This window comes from Sceloporus occidentalis, unplaced genomic scaffold (assembly GCF_023333645.1).
Source record: "Sceloporus occidentalis isolate IW3139 unplaced genomic scaffold, rSceOcc1.0.p SCAF_6, whole genome shotgun sequence".
Taxonomy (NCBI): Eukaryota; Metazoa; Chordata; class Lepidosauria; order Squamata; family Phrynosomatidae; genus Sceloporus; species Sceloporus occidentalis.
The window spans coordinates 127,567,502-127,587,788 of NW_028316986.1; the positions used below are offsets into that span (position 1 = coordinate 127,567,502).

Consider the following 20,287-nt stretch of genomic DNA (forward strand, 5'->3'; position numbering starts at 1 on the left):
TGGATCCACTGCGCCACGCTGGCTCTCTCCCTCTGACCGGACTCCCCCTCCCTCCCTCCCTCCCCCAACTGTCACCTTCCAGAGGCCACGCCCCCCGCCCACGTACCCTTGGCCTCGCAGTCGGCGCAGTACTTGTTGTCCTCCTCGCGCAGGAGCTTGGCCAGGATGGCCTGGTGCTGCTCGTTCTGCTTCTGCGCCTTCTCCCGGCACGAGCGGGTGGACATGGCGGAGGGAGGGGGACGGGAAGGAGGGAGGGAGAAGGGGGCACAGGGAATGCGCGCGCGGCAGGCGTCGAGACCCTCGCGCCCGGCGGCGGCGGCGGCGACCAGCAGGCTTTCAAACAAAAAAAATGAGGCGGGCGGGCGCAGGGAAAACGAAGAACTCCGCTCCTGCCGAAGCCGGCAAGCCAACAGCGCTGGGGTGGCTTCCTCTTCCTCCCTCAGGCCAGCTCAGCCAACCAGCGGCGGCAGGAGGGAGGAGGGGCGCCTCCCTCTCAACCGGAACTACTCCCATCCCGACTCCTGGCCTCCTGCGCCCGCGGAAGCACCGCCCCCTTGCTCTTCGTCTTCGTGGTCGTCACCGCCCAGTCCGGCGGTGCTCGAGTGACGCGTCCCTCGTAGGGTCAAAAAAAGTAGTTCCCAGAGGGTTAAAGAGAACGAGAGGGAGATTTCTGCGCATGCGCAGAGCTTAGTGCAAAAGGTTGCTGGATGGAGTGGGGTCTTAACATTGAAAGAGCAGGAAGGAGGAGGAGGAGGAGGAGGAGCAGGGGGAACGGCTTCTTAAGAGTTCAGCCGATGGGAGCTTTAGGGCACTAACCCCCCCCCCGCGAAGGGGTTAAGAATGGGCAGTGATTATATACACACACACACAAACATACACTCCTGACAAGTCACTGCCATATATATATATATATATATATTTAAAAAAACAAAAATATATATTTCAGACAAGTCACTGCCCTATACATACTGTATATATAAACACATCCCTAACAAGGCTGCTCATATATATATATATATATATATATATATATAACAAAATAGTTATCCCTGACAAGTCACTGCCCTATATATATATATATATACACACACACACACTCCTGACAAGTCAATATACACGCACACACATCCCTGACAAGTTTTTAAAACCTTTTAAAAAGTACAAAGCGTGGGATGAGTCCTTCCTGAATCTTCGTTCGCGAAGCAAAGCCAGAGAGAGAGAGAGAGAGAGACCCAAAATCACTACTCATATATATGTATATATGTATATAGAAAACATTTTAAAAACACAAACATACACATCCCTGACACTGCCCATATAATTATGTGTGAGTGTGTGTGGTATGTCCAAGTCAACCCCACAGTGAACCTATAATGGGGGTTTCTGAGGCTGAGAGTGTGTGACCCACCCAAGGCCACATGGTGGGTATCCATGGCTGAGCGGGGATTCGGACCCTGGTCTCCAGAGTTTTAGTCTAAAGCTCAAACCACTACATGATAGTGGCTTAGTGGCACACAATATATATACACACACACACACACACACACACAGTTGGCCCTTCTTATACACTGATTTTTTTGTACACGGATTCAAGCATACACGGTTTGAAAATGTTCCAAAAAAAAAGTATAAATTTCTAATATCAAACCTTGATTTTCCACTTTTTATAAGGGACACCATTTTGCTATGTCATTATATTTAATGGGACTGAAGCATACACGGATTTTGTTATCTCTGGGGGATCTTGGAACCAAACCCCAGCCTATAACAAGGGTCCACTGTATATATATCAAGGGAAGGCAATGGCAAACCTCCTCTGAAGAAATCTTGCCAAGAAATCTTGTCATGATAGTTTCGCCTTAGGGTCGCCATAAATAGGATATGACTTCAAGGCCTGCAACAACAACAATATGTATTTAGAGAGAAAGTGTGTGTGTGTACGTGAATGCATACACACACACAACACACCATAGATAGACAGTATGTGTGTACGTATGTATATTTGTTCAGTATCCAAAGGGATCTTGCAGCACCTTTGAAACTAACTGAAAGATGTTGTGTGCCTTTAAGTCATTTCTGACTTAGGGCAACCCTAAGGTGAACCTATCACAGGGTTTCTGGGGCTGGTGACTCACCCAAAGTCATTGAATGGGTGTCCATGGCTGAGCAGGAAACCAAATCCTGATATCCAGAAACGGAAACCACTACGCCACACTGGCTCTCACAGTGTGTGTGTATATAATATTTACTCTGTGTGTGTATATATAGCAATATATATATACACACACATACACATATTCCAACATCCTGTAAAAGATCTGGAGGAACAGACGTGAGGGAAGGCATTGATTCTTTCTCGGCTTCCCGACATCATATTATTATTATTATTATTATTATGTTTATTTGTATAGCACCATAGGCTTTACATAGCGCTTTACAAAGGAGAGAAAACAACAATCCAAAATAGAAACAAAAGCCTGCCTACGACGCACAATGTAAAACCACAAGATTATAAAATTAATAAAATGTTACTATAACAAAGTTAAAATAATACTATAAAAGTGTAAATTAGTACAAAAAATATGTCATGAGCTATACAGTCATAAAATCAAGACAAAAGTTGGAAGGCATCGCCTCCCACACCGTCCAGCTCCAAATCAGTGCAAGGAGCAGCCCATGTTCTTTCTTTCCAGTTTATTTCTGATTTACTTGTCATACTGTCCTGCTAAGTTCTGGACTAGAAGAAGGTGAAAGAGCCAGATCGCTTGGAACAGAAATCCAAAGAATTTGCAACTCCAGGCATGCAGAGAGGTGAAACACGCAGGCTAATTAAATTCCAAACTCCAAATTGCCATCAGGCCAGTCAAAAAGGCACAAAAATCTGAACTTTCCAGACCTCAAAGGATTTTGAGGGATAATGTTACTAACCTTCCTGGTGAAGCTGCTGCAAGTAAATGCACTCTAGGTTTATTGCTTCATTGTTGTGCGTGAGACACTTGAGAGCATTTGCAAGAGCTGTTCTTCCAAAAGGGACAACAGATGCAAAGCTGCTGTTGGAGAAAATCTAATACAGACATTATTTTGGGGCTAGGGAACCTATGACCCTCCAAATGTTGTTGATTTTCAGTCCAGCACCATGTTGTCTGGCCCAATGCTGCTCAAAGTGGTGGTCCATCAACCAATGCTGAATAAGTAGGTTTCCAGAACAGGAACAAAAAGATGTAGTTAACAGTCACAAATGTGGTACTGGTCCCTAGCACATCAGGATTAACTTAAGTTATCTTAAGAAACACTAGTTAGCCAGTTATGTGGATGATGGGAGTAGTAGTTCCTCAACATTCAAGGTCCACAAATTTCCCATCCCTGTTGTGTTCTGAAACCTTGGGGAAGATGCTGCATTGTGGTGTTTTCTTTTACTTTAAATGACATTATCCTCACATTCTGGAACGATATTAAGATATTATTATTATACAGTAGGCCCTTGGTATCCACTGTGGTTTGGTTCCAGGACCTGCTGTGGATAACAAAATCCGTGGGTGCTCATGCCCCATGTTATATTTTATTGTTATAAGCCGCCTCGATCCTGTGGGAGAGGTGGGATAAAATTATTATTATTATTATTATTATTATTATTATTATTATTATTATTATTACTGTATTATTAAATACAATGGCATAATAAAATGGTGTCCCTTATATAAAATGACAAAATCATGGCTTGCTTTGTAAAATTAATATCTTTTTAGAATATTTTCAAACTGTGGATGCTTGAATCAGTGGCTAAAAACAATCATGGATATGAAGGCCTGACTGTATTTATTTATTTCTAGCCTGCCTTTTCCCCAGTTCAAGACTCAAAGTGGCTTACTACTTTAAAACATAACCACATCATTGAAAATTCACAGGATACAAAAGTTGAAACAGGATTAAACAATAAAAAAGCCAGATTAAAACACATACCATTAGATATACAGACACACCCCAGCACAACAATTAGTAGGATCCTGCACATTAGGTGAGATTGGGTTTATGGAGTCACTCATAAAACGCTTGTCAAAACAAAACTTTGCTTGCCTGCAAAAAGAAAGTAGAGATGGCGCCAGTCTAACTTCTCTCCCAGATCTACTTGTGAAGACACTTGTGTGGAACGAAAGTAGGGCCTCTGACAGTAGATCTCAAAGCACGGGCAGGTTCAAAAGATATTAGCAAGGTGCTATGTAATTTGATGAAAAGAAAAGGGGTACTAAAGAATAAGAACCCCACAGCTATCTACTCTGAATGCAGACTCCACTTATAAAGCAAGGAACAGATGTTTTTCTGCCCAACAGTCCATTGGGTGAGGCTGGACAGGGATATACCATTAACAGCATGAAAAGTATTCCCCAGTAGTAGATTGGTTGAGACCTACAGCTTGGAGGGACATTAGAGTGGCAGCATGGTATAGCAGTCTGAGCATGGGACTATGACTCTGGAGATCAGGGTTCGATTTCCGCTCAAACATAAAAACCCACTAAGTGACCTTGAACAAGTCACACTCTCTCAGCCTTAGAGGATGGCAATAGCAAACCCCCTCTGAAGAAACTGGCCAAGAAAACCCCAATGGATTCACTTTGGGGGTGCGATAAGTAAAAAATGACTTGGAGGTACACAACACCACCACAAATGACAGATTAGCAACAATCCCTAGCAGTAGGCTTCCCATATTCCGCCTGGGGGCGGGACTTTCCCGATTTGGGGCGGGTCCGCACGGTCCCGCCCCGGTTTGGCCCCGCCCCTGGGACTCCCCCCCCCAGCGAGTCCTGCAGGCTTGGCTGGGGCTTGGAGGACGGCTGTCTTCCAAGCCCTAGCCATGCCCTGGGGGCTCCTCCGCGATCGCGGAGTCCTCCAGGCTTGGCTGGGGCTTGGAGGACGGCTGAAGCCAAGCCCCAAACCTCTGCCTGGCTGCCTCCGTCTCTGGGGGGGGAAATCCCGGGGGTGGGGGCAAAACGGCGACGGAGGCAGCCAGGCAGGGGTTTGGGGCTTGGCTTCAGCGAGGCCCCATTCCCTTGCCTGGCTTCCTCCGTTGGCGACGGAGGCAGCCAGGCAGGGGAAAGAGCCTTTCCTCTTTCTCCTCCTCCTCTTCTTCTGCCTCCTTTTCTTCCTCCCCTTCTTCCTCCTCCTCTTCTTCTTCTTTCTCCTCCTCTTCCTCCCCTTCTTCCTCTTCCTTCTTCCTCCTTTTCCTCCTCTTCTTCATCTTCTTCCTCCTCCTCTTCTTCTCCATCTCTTCTTCTCCTCCTCCTCTTCCTCCCCTTCTTCCTCTTCCTTCTTCCTCCCTTTCCTCCTCTTCTTCATCTTCTTTCTCCTCCTCTTCTTCTCCATCTCTTCTTCTCTTCCTCCTCTTCCTCCCCTTCTTCCTCTTCCTTCTTCCTCCCTTTCCTCCTCTTCTTCATCTTCTTCCTCCTCCTCTTCTTCTCCATCTCTTCTTCTCCTCCTCCTCTTCCTCCCTTTCTTCCTCCCCTTCTTCCTCCTCCTCTTCTTCTTCTTTCTCCTCCTCTTCCTCCCCTTCTTCTTCATCTTTTTCTTCCTCTTCTTCTTCCTCCTCTCCTCCTCCTCCTCCTCCTCCTCTTCTTCCTCCCCTTCTTCCTCTTCCTTCTTCCTCCTTTTCCTCCTCTTCTTCATCTTCTTCCTCCTCCTCTTCTTCTCCATCTCTTCTTCTCCTCCTCCTCTTCCTCCCCTTCTTCCTCCCCCTCTTCTTCTTCTCCTCTTCCTCCTCCTCTGCCTTTTCCACTCTTCCTCCTCTTCAATGCCCAAATATGCTGTTTGGAATTGGGGGGGAGGTTAGCCAGAAAGGGAAGTACATTTCTGGCATCTGTCTAGGAACAATGCCAAAATGTCCTCCATTTTGATCATGCCTAAGAAACATGCATTTATATTAACATTTTTTAAAAAATCATCAATTTTTTTTGCGTGTCCTCCATTTTTAAAAAATGTGTCCTACATTTGAAAATTTTGTCCTACTTTTGTCCTACATTTGTCCCAGTTTGGAGGTCCAGAATTATGGCAACCCTACCTAGCAGGGAAATGGGAAACAACATATTGAAATTAACATACAGTTGAAGCAATTCAAACTGAGTATATACTGTACCAACTTCCTGTTCTTTAATGAGCAGTGAAGCCTCATGCAGCATTTCCCATATGAACTCATGTAGCTTCCAGTGAGATCAGAAACTGTCATATGTAAATACCACAAAGAGATAGCCATTAATCTGTAAAAAATGCACTAGGCAGCATTAATACATATTGATCCATTGTAAACTCACCAAAAAACCCAACTGCTTCTGGACCCCCAAAGGGATGGATAGTGTACTGTATATATTATTACATATTATATAATATTACTCATAAATTGACAGTGCCCATATACAGTGTGTATGAACAGTGTCAATTTAGAAATAAATGTACTGTAATACCAATAGTGTCTTTCAAGCTGATATAAAGCATGTAGATGAAGAAGCAACAGAAAGAACAATACTGTAAGTTGCATGTTGAGTGATATCATAGCTGTTAGCAAATCACATCCATGTATGCCATCTTTTAGACAGCATACACCCAACATCTTTTTAGACAGCATATACCCAACAAGTCAACTGGCTGATAATTAATAATCATAGCAATGAAAAAGCATGAAGAAATGAATGTTGCACACCTCTATAGTGGAAACAAAAATGATGACCATTACAGAATCTAAACTGCCCTTACTTTTTGGAGTATTTATTCACCTCTATGACATGAATAATTCCCATAAGAATTCCTATATTGTATCAATGAATTGTTCAAATGTGCAGAAGTCTTAGGATGATACATGAATCACAGAGAGCCCTACCCTGCCCTCCACCTATTTCCACAAGGCGTAAAGTCTTCATTATGCTGATGTTCTTAATCTAGTAGTTACATCATGGGGCGGTTTGTTGTGACAGCTAACAATCCTGAAGCATGACTCCTAAACATACGTGTAAGGGCAGTTTCCCATATGACTAAGCTGTAAGTCAAAGCAAGCACAAAATGCATAAGGCACAAGCAATACTAATTATTAATTAAATACAGTACAATAGGTGAAACATGATGGACTAGACAAAGTCTTGATAAACACACAGAAAGGAGGGTCTCTAGTTATAACACTGAAAATTCTTCTCTGTATGCATTTCCACACAAATCTGGCTCATGGAGGGTTTTGTTAGGATTAGCTAACATAATCCTGAAAGAGAGCTGGGCAACTGTCCCCCTCTAGATGTTGTTGGACTTCAACTCCCATCAGCCATAGCCAGCATGGACAACACTGAAGAACTGTGGGAATATATTCACAGCCTGAACTGCATTTTTTTTTGTATTGTTATAGAAAGGTATTTTTCTTAACAGCTGCTTGTTATTGTTGTTTTCACTTTACATGAAGAAAAGCAATTTGACATCGTCTTAAATGTATTTCATCCTTTAGAAAACAGTTGGAAGGAGCTTGTTGAGTCACATATCGACAGTTCTAAGTATATACAGAAAATTATGCAAGAATCTTGATATCCAGTCACGAAATACAGCTAAAACCAGATGACAGATTATAACCTGAATTTCAGGGAAACTGTAAAGAAGGAAGTATCTACTGTCTTTAAGAGTTCATTTTCTTTTTATAGGTTGTAAGATCAGGAATAACAAACATAGATTTTCTGTTCTGATCTCTTGTTAAGCAAGAACTTATTCTACTATACATATAATCAACTAGCTAAATAGTTTGAATGATATTGGTATTAACATGACTCAGGGCTGAAATAGATGGCCCAGATGGGGTGGCGTGAAGCCACCCCACCTGAAGATGGATTGGGTTCATGGACGCCACATGCCACAGCCCCAATCAGCTGCAGCACCAGCCAAAAAAGGAGTGGTATTCAACTGCATCTTTTCCAGTCGTGGAAAAGCTGCCTTTAGTGGCTCTTCTGCATACCTGTGGTTGCTTCCTTTCATGTTGGGGGTTTGGAGCATGTAACTGCCATGCTCCAAGTTGCCCAGAAGCTGCCCCACATGTTGGCAGCTGGAAGCCAGCTTCCGGGCAGCTTCAGAGCATACGGCATCAAAATGCCACACTCTGAAGCCGCCCAAATGGTGCCACAAAGGGTCGGTCTGTTCGCCCCAATAGATCAAGCTCCTGCTATACATCATTTCTCCCTATGACAGGAAATGAAAGATAAATTAATAGCAAACATCTAACCATAATAATTATTATAGTATTGGAGCCATTTGGTTGGTTGGTTGGTTGGTTGGTTGGTTGGTTGGTTGGTTGGTTGGCTGGCTGGCTGGCTGGCTGGCTGGCTGGCTGTATTTTAGTATTGCCTTCCAGCCCACAAGGGCTCCCAAGGTGATGAACAAAGAAAAACCAATTAAAACAATATAGCATTTTAAAACATCTTTAAAACACATTAAAATACTTGTTTAAAACTGCTAAATAATAAAAATTCTACAATTCAGTTTTGAACCAGTTAAAATAGCAATGGAAGTTACAGTACCAGACTGGGGAGAATCAGGGAAGCAAAAGGCATACTCCCAGCAAAGTTATGCAATCGTGCTGAAGATTTTCAGATGACATCTGAAATTTCACTGAAAATTTATGGAAGTCGCATGAATGGTTTGTTGCTGGAGCATTCCTGGATCTTCATGGGTTAAATCATGGATAAGCATGATATGTCTGAAAATCTTCAGCACAATTGTGCAAGTTTGCCAGGAGTATTATTACTATTTTATTTTCTTATATCCTGCCTGTCTTACATAATAATAATAATCCTGCATATCTTGCCACCATTTGAGAATCACTGATCTAACAGAGAAGTGGCTGTCCTCACTTCTCCAAGCAACTTGTCTACATCATCATGCCCAAAAACCGAAATTCATCCAGCAAAACTGGACAAGTACATCCCTCAGTTACCTTCACAGGCCCTACCTGGACTCCAAGTCAGAATGAATCCAAGCAATGTTCTTCACAAGGTATTTAGCAAATCCATTGTAGCACATTTCTGAGGGCTCCTGGTCAACAGTCTGGAGTCTAGGATGTAATAGCTCTTCATCTACCTGGAACAGCTGCACTGGACAAGACTGAGCTGATGTAAAAGAGGCAGCAAAAATCATTTCTTTGCTGCCCTCATTGCTCCAAAGTAGGCTCTAAAATGGGCCTTAACCTGTGCTCACGGATTCATCCTGAGTCTTTCTCCACCATCGATCTAGTCATCTACAGACCAAAAGACCTTATTGGTTTTGTTTAAAACTCACAGGTCTTATTTGTCTCTCATATGTTTAATATGTTTGCATTAGTACCTAGCCATGGTTGATAATTTTAGCTCTCTCATCCCACAGCTACTGCATGTAGTTCTTCTAAAATGCTACCTTGTCATTGACAGCATATTAAAGGTGGTGTTTGCTTCATTATACCATTCTGTATGAACATACAGTGTTGCTTCCATGCAGTCTCAGTGTTTACCTCAACCTATTAACAAAACCTCTGTTGGCAAAATAATGTATCAGGACTCTTACTTTTTTGTTATTCATTCTTTGGAATCCTGGGTACCTTTTCATTTCTCGCAGGCACAACAAATTAACTGTACAGTTTATTTCTTGCCTAAAACAGACAACACAGAAAATGGGAACATTCCTTTCTGGTTCTGATACAGATGGAGGAAAGGGAATCCAAATCCACTGAAGGGCCTAAATAATAACTAATCCTTCAGACTAAAGAAAGATAATAGCTGGCAATGATGTGTAAGCAGATATCCAAGCACTGCTCATGATCTTCTCTGTATTTAACAAGCAAAATGTGTGTGTATGTTATTTTCCCAAAACAGGATTTCTGGAAGGTTTCTCTCATTTGTAAGATGTGCTGAATCAGCAGGAAAACAAAATCCTAGTGAGTGCTTCTGAGTGAGGGGCAGCTCTGCTCTGTCTCCAGCTCTGATTTCTATAATTCCTTCCCTCTCCGTCTTTTGAGGCTTTTGGACTAAAGGCAAAGTTTAATGGGAATAGCTTTCTAGGTCAACATGGCACTTCTTTATGCAGATTATGTATTAGCACACAAAGAGTGCCTGAAGCTCAAGAAAATGCCTTTACTACTACTCATCGTTTAGAAATGGGGAAGTTAGACTGAGAAACAACTTTATGTACACCAGCAACCAACACACACCTACACACATACACACGAGCAAGAATTATAACCCACTGTAAACCTATTGAGTATCACCTGGTTTTGGGAGTGATGGAAAAATAAATTTCTACGTATATTTAGTGGGAAGCAAATCCAAATAGCACTGAGCCTGAAGTCTTCTTCTTTCCCAAAATCTTACAGGACTATTATTGCATACACACACACACACACACACACACACACACACACACACACACACCTTTCAGTGGCAGATGTGTGTGACTAGTAACTATATTATACCTCAACCAAAGCTTGATAATCCTTATTTCATGTCCTACATCTACACATCATCCTATATTAGCATAAATAAAGGCAGCAGAGGAAGTTTTAAAAAAGAACACTTGACAACATGCAGCATTCTCCTATGTACTCCTCCTCCTGCAACAAACGCATGACAAACTTATAAATATATTCCTCAAGTCCTGTCCAAAGCCAATCGCTATAGCAATGAGAATAATTTTATCACCAATATTTTGGTCTGTATGAAAGAAATAAATAGAAGAGAGACAGCAATGTGTCATTTCTTTGCTGTGGGATATAATAATCCATTGTCATGATGAGTATAATCAGCCCGATGTTCAGTGTTCTGGCAAATCTCATCAGTTCCTGGCATATTCACATTCCTCTGAGGCAGACAGTTTCTTTATTTAGATCTGACATTTCTGTAGGGAGCCATATTTTCTGTCTTGTCCAATAGTACATCAAAACAATATATTATTTCTCACCACCGGATTTATACAATCCCATTTTATTTCTCCTCCTCCTCCTCCTCCTCCTCCTCCTCCTAACGTACTCTTGAGATCCTATCTGCCAGGAATAAAAACCATGCCTAATTTTGATCTTAATTTTAATTTAATTTTAATTTAATTTTAATCTCCCCATCACCCTAAAGACTTCTCTAGGGCCACCCTTCCCCACCACCTTCTTCTTTTGTGTTGTGTCTTTTTAGATTGTAAGCCTGAGGGCAGGGAACTTTCTAATTAATAATAATAATAATGGTAAGCCTCTCTGAGAGCCTTTAGGTCTGAAGGGCGGGGTATAAATACCTTAAATAATAAATCAATAAATCTGGTTTCCAAATTTTGAGGTTTCCTGGCCAATTATAGATTTTTTTACTCAGCTTCTTGACTATATCCTCCTTGTCTCATTGCTCCTTTTCACCACTTTCTCCTGCCACAATATGATAGCACAGCTACTGCCTATCTGTCATATGTTTTCAGATCACAAGGAGAGAAAGTCTTCATGTAGCTGGTAACCACACTGGCCTATACTTAACCAGAAGAGATCACCTACTTTAAATGCTTCACAAACCAGCACTTGTTAGGTTTACATGGAAGCTGGTACCTTGCAATCAGCTTCAGTTTATTCAGAAAATTACATATCTGGCAGACTGAAAAGGATGGAGTCTACTGAATATGGTTACATGACTAAAACGGCTGAATAGGAGGGGTCATAGGAAATGAAATCAAAGCCATAAATATCTGTCTATAGTCAAATACACATAGTCTAAAGTCAAATACACAAGACAAGACAAAAAGGGAATACATACTCCAGGGAATTAATTATGCATCTCTACCTCTATTGTATCCTATAGGCACATTGTTGTTTGTTTAAGGAGAATTGCACTTCTCATCTTCCAGCATGGTAGCAGAGGATAATAAAAATAAGACAACTGAATTCTGTGTAGAATAATGCAACACAGCAAAGAAGTCTTGACTGAACATTTTCAGACTGATAACCAGCCCCTGGTACAAAGATAGACATAATAGTACACTTTATATTTAACATAATGAACACTTAGAATTGTTGGTGAATCAACCAATAATGCACAGTAGCTCACTTATTCCTCTAATCCCATGCCCACCTTCTAAAAGGTGACTGAAATCTGAAGATTTAGAAGACCCAAATACAGATGACGGCTTACAAGATTTTCTACTGAACCTTGAATTTCCCCTTTGAAGTACAGAGTATGGCCAGTACTGCTGCGTACATGATGAAATAATGCTGTTCTCATTGCCTTCCATGGTTTCTTGGTCAGTGCTTTTGCTATTGTCCTCATGATTGACCAAGTGTTATCACGTTTGGATTTTAATAAAATTTTGAAATAAGTGGACTTCATTATGGCCCCAAAAGCAAGGACACGTAGTCAGCCTGCATGGGAAGAAGCAGGATTCCTAGAAAATAGACTTGGAAAATCCCCACAGGAAGTATGGGAGCTGTCAAACAAGAATGGCCACTGCTTCCAAAGATAAGACAATAACCTTGGCCTCACATCTAATGGACCGGTGATCAGCTTAACAACCCAGCCATTGATCTGTTTGCCCACCTGATTGTGTCCAGACCTAGTCGCATTGTTATAACTTCTCCTCTCCTTGGCTTAACAATAGCCCAGGTAAACAAGCCTTTGTCTTGCGCTTTATTTCATCGCTACAGGATAGAGTCAGCCTATAAAAACCTAGGGTTTTGGGACCCTCAGTGTGCTATTACCAGATTACAGAGTGGTCCACACCAGTCTGATCTTAGCTCCAACGGCCATCTTTGCCCAAGTTCCAGTGGCCATGAATCTCTATTCATCCAAACCTGCATCGGACTTCCCCGGAGAAGACTTCTATGGTAACGTATCTGCTGTAGTTGTGCCTCTTTCTCAACCTATCTCCCGAATGTACCCCTTTGCTTTCCGCCAGTATTGAATGTGTGTGTGTGTGTGTGTGTCCCATTGCTGTATGTGTGTTTTTACTTTAATAAACTTTAGACATTTAATTGGACATAGTTGGTATCCACGTCACCTCTCTAGGGATTCCCTGGTGGTTTTTGGTATACACCACAGGACACGGTCTTGGCGAAGGGCGTTGTTAGGGCCCCCTCTCAGCAATTTGAGTTAATTAAAATTCTGCTAATTGAGAGGCTTCCTAACACAAGTTACCGTAGACACCACTATGGCAACATTAAGATGATTATTATGGCCATCATCATCTCTTAGCATGGGATTCTGAGTTTCAGCTGAGCAGTGGTGTTGAGGGAAAGATGTTCCACTATTAAAACAACTGGGTGGGAGGGCTCTGAATTTGTTTGGGACGATGGAAATGGAATAAGGGCTTTTTAAAATTCATCGTTGTTTTCCTAATCTGAATTGCCATCTGTGACACGATCTCCTTTCTCTGCCTTGAGGTTACCTTTTCCCTTTTCACTGATAGAAGACCCCTTGTCAATGACATCTGCCCAGCGTCCACCTTTTATATACTTTCCCAAAATGTATAAGGGCTAGGGTCCCAAGTGTTTTCCTCTTATAAATTTAATATGTATGTATGTGCCTATATGGATTAGAATTCATTCCAGCAGAGGCTTCTGTTATAACAAAGAAATATTGACTTTATTGAATAACTTTTAGCAATAATGTAGCTCAGGTAGAATAGTACCAACTGGTATGGTTACATTAATATAACAGTTGCAGGCTTTTCAGAGTTTCCTCTTTCCAATCTCCAATACATTTTCTCTCCTAGTCAGTATCCTTTTCTCAACTCAGTTCCCTTCAAATCGTTTCAGCTCTCTTAAACTCCCCCTCAACTGACACTCAACTAAACTCAACTGACCTCAATACACTCAGTCCTGCCTTTTTATATCTATTCCTTCCCCTGTGGCTGTCAGGAAACCATGTCTGCCCAGTGATTCCATCATCTCTTCTGAAGTTGCTGTTATCAGAACTACAGATATCTATCTTTGTTCTTCAGAACTATATTCCTACAGAAATCACTGGACTCACAACAATTGCCAAGGGATCCTGTAGCACCTTTCAGACGAAATGAGTTAAATATATTTCTACTTCTTCAAATGCATGGAATGAACTGGTGCCCAGTGTTCATAGTCTAATACAGGGGTCGGCAATCTACGGCCCACGGGCCGCATCCGGCCCGGCGAGACAGCAGGACCGGCCCCAGCCCATTCCTACCGCCGATTGCCGCCCCCGCCGGCTTTTCCCGGCCTCTGAAGGGGCTTGGGCGGGCTCTCCTACCGCCATACCTCCCCCTGCCCCAAACTACTCCAATAGGAGCCCCGCTCGTACCAAGAGTATTACCCTCTACCTCCCCAGCCAAAACACTCCCCACATCCACAACCCCCCTCCCCCCGGTGCAGAAGCAGTGGCAGAGAGAAGATACTTCAATCATTCTCTGCCGCTAATTGCTAGCAGGGGTTCGCCTCTCTCGACCTCCGCAGAGACTACACAAGTGCGCAGTTGCGCACCGTCAATGCTGCAGATGATGTCACAGCGCCCTCTGGCTGCACAATTGCGCAGGTTTATCAATAACAGCCAAGCCCCAGAGGAGCAACAAACAAGGCAGCAAAGTCCACGGGCCTCCGTTGGGGGGGCGGAGCAGGGAGGGTGCCAGCGAGCCGGCTTTATAGTGTGCCGCTCTCACCGGAGCACACACACCCCTGACTTTCCCCCAGGTGTTGCCGGGGTCCCTCGACGAGGCAGCAGATGGTGTCACAGCGCCCTCTGGCTGCGCAATTGCGCAGGTTTATCAATAACAGCCAAGCCCCAGAGGAGCAACAAAGAAGGCAGCAAAGTCCACGGGCCTCCGTTGGGGGGACGGAGCTATTATTACAGTCTGATCCTACAACCTGCTGTGCTGGCAAAGGAGATCTGAAGAAATGGCATGGTAAGAGTTGTATCAGTACAATTGGTGATGAGCTTGACTTTTGATGTTGTACAAGGATTATGACATGGTTTGGGACTTCACACTTACCAAATAATGGTGCAGTACACACAGCGTTAATGCGCCGTGCTAGGGTTACGGGACCGTGCGGTAACTGTGCAGTCCCTAACCATAGCATATACTGGCAGCGCAATAATGGCAGTGCCCCATGTACACGGGTGCCACCATTATGACATAATGGATGCATAGCATCTGCATGTCGTGCCTCAGTTACATCACGAGTGCGCCATTGGCGCACTCTCAATGCAACTGGCGGGGGGCAGAACCTGCTTTTTGTGGGTTCTTTTTCCTCCACAGGGAAGCAGCATGATTTGGCATCTGTGGCTTCCCTGTGGAGGAAAAAAAAGCTGTCGCCGCTCTGGACTTACCAAGAGGTATGTACCGGGCCAATGGTACCAAATACTGTTGTCATCATCCATAGCCTGCTGCACATGTGCTATGCACAGCTGCTCTATGACTTCAAAATGGTACCTTAGGTCAACTTGGCTAGGGTGTCTGGGAGCTGAAGTCCAAAACATCTGGAAGAACAAGGATTAGGAATCACTGTTGACTGGCTACGTCTCTGAACAATTTCTATGATATACAGGATTTGTCTGATGTGAATACCCTTAATGGACATTAATATTAATTGACATTCTATTTTGCTCAGCTCCATCCAAAGAGCAAAGGATGAGTACATGCATGTGCATTATTCAGTCCTATCCTTCCCATATCCTTGGCTCCTACAAACCCATCTGAGTAATAATAATAATGCTTGCCCTATTTCCAGGTAATAACCAGCTTCAGACCTTGTTGACTATCCTGGAGAGCTTAGAAAACTGCTTTTAAGAAAAATGAGTATAATGACAAACTGAAATCACTCATAATTGAGCTATGGCACAATGATGTTCTCAGTTTCAGAGCATCATCCCCATGCTGCTCAGTTATTCAGCATGCAATTATATTCATTCTCCATCAAAACAAATTTCTGTTCTCTGATCTCCGATAAAGATATTTGTTTCCAAACATTATGTGTTTGGGAAGCAGCCCTTCCATCTATCCTTTCACTTCTACTTGATGAACAGAAGTGAAAGAAACAAACAAATAACAGAAAGATTATAGTAAAGTTCTCCTTACTGGAATGATGTAGGGCCAGGAATGAGTGAAATCAGTTAGTTTCCTGCATCTTTCATCATAGAATCAGGGAGGCATTACAAACCGCCGCTTTGCAGCGGTCTCCCAGCGCTGCTGTTTGCTCCGTGAGGGAGCCGCCGCAGCCAAACCACGCAGCTCTCTTACGGAGCAAAAAAGAAGCTCCAAAATGGAGCTTCTTCTGGCAGCGCGCTCATGACGCCGCAAAGGCGCCAATGGTGCACTCGCGATGTCATTTGCGACGTGCGGACGCACAGCGTCCGTTACGTCAAGATGGCAGCGGCCGTGTGGAACGGCCACCGCTATTTGTTACGGACAGAGTCCGTAACAGGAATAGGGGCGTCTGGAAGAGACGCCCCTTTTTTAAACTGGGACGTCCTGAGTGGCAGTTTGTAACCTGCCATAGAATCATGTTTGCAAATTACTGCTTGATAAATTGTTGCAGCTATAAATGTTAACTAAAAGACAGAACTGGAAGGTAGATGCATCCTGCTTGCGGTTGGTAGTTATTGCCTTCCATAACACAGGTGGTGAATCCATACTGGGATTCAGTTCTAAATTTTGCAAAAGCTAGCCAGTACACTGATTCAACTTGGGGGAATGGAGTTCAATGCCTCAAATAGTTCCATTAACACGGAGATGAAAACCAAGAGCAGATCCTCTGCTGTACTGACACACAAGCTACCAGTCACTACTATGGCTTGCTTTCTGCAGGAGGAAGATATTATCGCTGCGTTGGTGCAACATGCCCTTTGCACTGAGATACTCAAAACTATTTTCAGTATATGCCTAGGTCCAAAACACACTGCAGAAATAATTGTTTGAGACCGCTTTAAATGCCTTGGCTCAGTGCTAGGGAATTCTGGGAATTGTAGTTTATGTGGCATGAGAGCTCTCTAACAAGGCTAAATGTCACAAAATCCAGTTTCCCAAAATAAATCCGAGAAACAAAAAATGCACCCTCCCTCTCTTCTTCTTTCCTTTCTTACAGGTACAATGGCCTTACATGTATACTGAGTACCTTTGATTGCAGTGCAACAGTAGGTCAGAGAGAATTTGCAGAGCTTCCACTATGCCATTTAGAGTAATGATTTAGTAGTTCATATCATAACAAGAGCTGTAAAGGTGATAAGAGTTTTGTCACAGTTCATAATTTTAGCAAATAACAATCCCCTCGTTAACACTGGGCTGCTGCTATAAATGCTATATCAACAATAAGATGAAGAAAGTGTTTCTAATATAAACACGAATTACTTTTAAAACATTTATGTGTCAACCAGGAGATAAAATGTTGCAATAAAATGTTCATTTCAATCTTTTTTTTTTGTTACTGGGGTATTTTATTTCCATAATATATATTTACAAAGGTGAAGCCTTGTTTAAGATGCTACAAGATTCTTTGTTGTTTTTATTGAAACAAAGTACCTTGGCTACCCCTCTGAAAATTAAACTGGCACCAGATTTAGCTATATAAAACTATGCACACACCAACGCAGGCAGTCTTTTCAGTCATGTGCCCACAGCAGGGTATCATATCTAAGGAGCTAAACATTGTTTAAAAAAATAAAAATAAAATCTATATACAACATGACAATGAAGGGCTAGAAGCTTCCATGTCACCAAGGCACTAAATAATCTCCACATTTTATTGGGATTAGGGTGGAAAATGAAGAAACAAGATAGGAAGAAAATAAATTCATTCAAGATGTGGTGCTGGAGAAGAGTGCTGATGATACAGTGGACAGCCAAAAGGACAAACAAATGGATCCTACAGCAGATCAAGCTAGAAATGCCAAGATGACAAAACTGAGGCTGTCGTACGTCAAACACATCATGAGGAGGCAGGATTCATTGGAAAAAACAATAATGCTGGGAAAAGATGGAGGGAAGCAGAAAGAGAGGAAGGTGGCATGCTAGATCGATGGATTCTGTACAGAGATCATGGGTATGAATCAGGAATTGAGCAGAGCAGTGGAGGAGAGAGAGTCTTGGAGATGTCTCATCTACAGGGTGACCATGATCAAGATCAACTCAAGGGCGATTAACAACAAACAGCAAAAGGGTTTAAGACCTCGGACAGCTCCTTTAAAGTTCAAATTAAAACCCAGAGTGGATTCACCAACCCAATGACACAGAGATTTCACAACCAAAATCTGAATTGGGGTAAGGTTTATGAAATATCACAGGAGCACAGGGTCAGGCAAACAAGATCCTGGGTACAAGTCTTGCCTTATTTGGTTTTTTTTATAACCACATGAAGTAAAAAACAAAAAACTAACAACAAATAAACAAGATAAGACTTGTACCCAGGAGTAATCTATTACAGAACAGACTGAGGATAGAAAATGACAGAACCCCACTAGTGATGACATACAGCTCCCAACTGAGACCACTCAGGCATATCATCAGTGAACTATTCTGGACAAGAATGCCTCGCTGTCAAGGACTCATGGTGACAGGCCTTTATTCACCTACCGACAGCCCCTAAACCTCAAACAGTTACTTACCTACAGAAGAATACACAACACAGATGTGGATACAGGTACAAAGCCTTGCCACAAACCCAGATGCCAACTCTGCCCACACATCTGTTCAGGAAATGTCATCACAGGATGTAATAACATCACCCACAATATTAGAGGGACTTTCACTTGCTCATCCTCCAATATGATTTCTGCCATACGATGTCAGCAATGCCCTTCAGTACTCTACATTGGGCAAACAGTCCTTGCACCAATTGATAAATGGACATTAAACTAAACATTAGGGATTGAAATATCCAAAAACCTGTTGCAGAACACTTGAATCTTCCTAGGCATTCCATTTTGGACCTCTGAACAAAAAGTCTACAAAGGAAGATTGGAAAGAGAAATGGCAGAATTGGAGAATCAATAAACTGCAGTTCATCAGCAGTGGATTGAATAAAGGCAATGGTTTCCTGGCACACTACACACATTATAACACTAGCTAACTCCCCAGCATCATGGGAGCTCTGTTGGCCAGTTCATCACATTTTCTTTTTGGCAACCACACTACATCCCAATACTCATTCATGTGGTCATCTACTAACCTTGGCTTTAGGCAACATCCTTGGCTTGTCCCTCCCAAAGACCATCGGCCATCATTAAAACTGAACTTGTCATTTCATCTGTACACCCTCAACGTTTTGCATTCTTATGGACATCCTCACATACAGACTGCTATACAGGTCCCTGGGCTTTCCACTCCACGAAATGCATCTGAGGAAGAAGGCTCAAGTCTAGGAAAACTCACGCTACCAACTTTTTTCTTTCAGTTAGTCTCAAAGGTGTTGCAAGATCTTTTTGCATATTGCTTTTTAAGACTACAGCGCACCCGCACCATACGCGGGCGCACCATACGCGGCCTTGAGCATACGCGCTCAAGCCGCGGGGTGCGCGCGGGGCGGAAGGGGTGGTGCGTCCCATTCAATTGAATGGGCGCGTGCGCCCGTTGCGCCCTGCGCGCTCTCGCACCGCCGCGCCGCCGCGCACGAGCTCCATTGTTTCCAATGGGGCTCGAGCATAGGCGGAATTTGCCTTACGCGGCGGGATCCGGAACGGATCCCCTGCGTAAGGTGAGGACGGACTGTAATATGGCTATGGCTTTGAATTCTAACAATTACACTCTTTTCTTTAGTTAGATTAGCAATTCACTGTTAGTTCTTTATATTCTTTTAAATACTGATTTTTATAATTTCATCATTTTTAATATGAATGTGAAATTTAATATGAATATGAAATTTTACAATTTTGCCATTAGGTCATATGAAAACTGCTTAGATAAGGCCGATGGCCTGAAATCTGGGCTTTTAAATTTATTCATTTGACTGTCATCCAGTCTTTCTCCTGTGGTTGGGGGTACAAGCACTATAGACTGCTTTTAAGTGATCATCATGTCATTATTCAAAAAAATATGTGTCTCATCTTTTGGCAATGAAAGTGGTTAAGGATCCCGCTACAGTCTAAAGGTCAATAGTACCTTTCTGATGACTGAAGTAGCCTCCAAAACTCATACTATGTGAGATGTGGAATGGAGGCTACAGCAGAAAAGGGAAATATGTTGAGCCATCTGTTACTATGTTTTTATCCTTGCTGTGGTTATTTTAGGACAGCAATTATGTCCAAAAGAAGAACAGCAATGTGTAGTTCTGCCAAAGAAAGAAACAGCTATGTACAGCAGTGCTTTAATGTGATGCAGAACCTAATTGCCT

The 20,287-nt window shown here is 42.8% G+C and overlaps 1 protein-coding gene across 2 annotated transcripts in view; it reads right to left on the reverse strand.

Annotated features, from left to right (window-relative positions):
• Window positions 1-454, reverse strand: part of SMAP1 (small ArfGAP 1) — a 100,190-nt gene extending 99,736 nt beyond the window's left edge. For both annotated transcript variants that reach the window (XM_089530980.1, XM_089530979.1), the window contains exon 1: window positions 107-454. In XM_089530980.1, the coding sequence (XP_089387106.1) occupies window positions 107-224 (118 nt within the window). In that variant the 5' untranslated portion in view covers window positions 225-454. The remainder of the gene's footprint in view (window positions 1-106) is intronic.
• Between the last annotated feature and the right edge of the window lie 19,833 nt (window positions 455-20,287).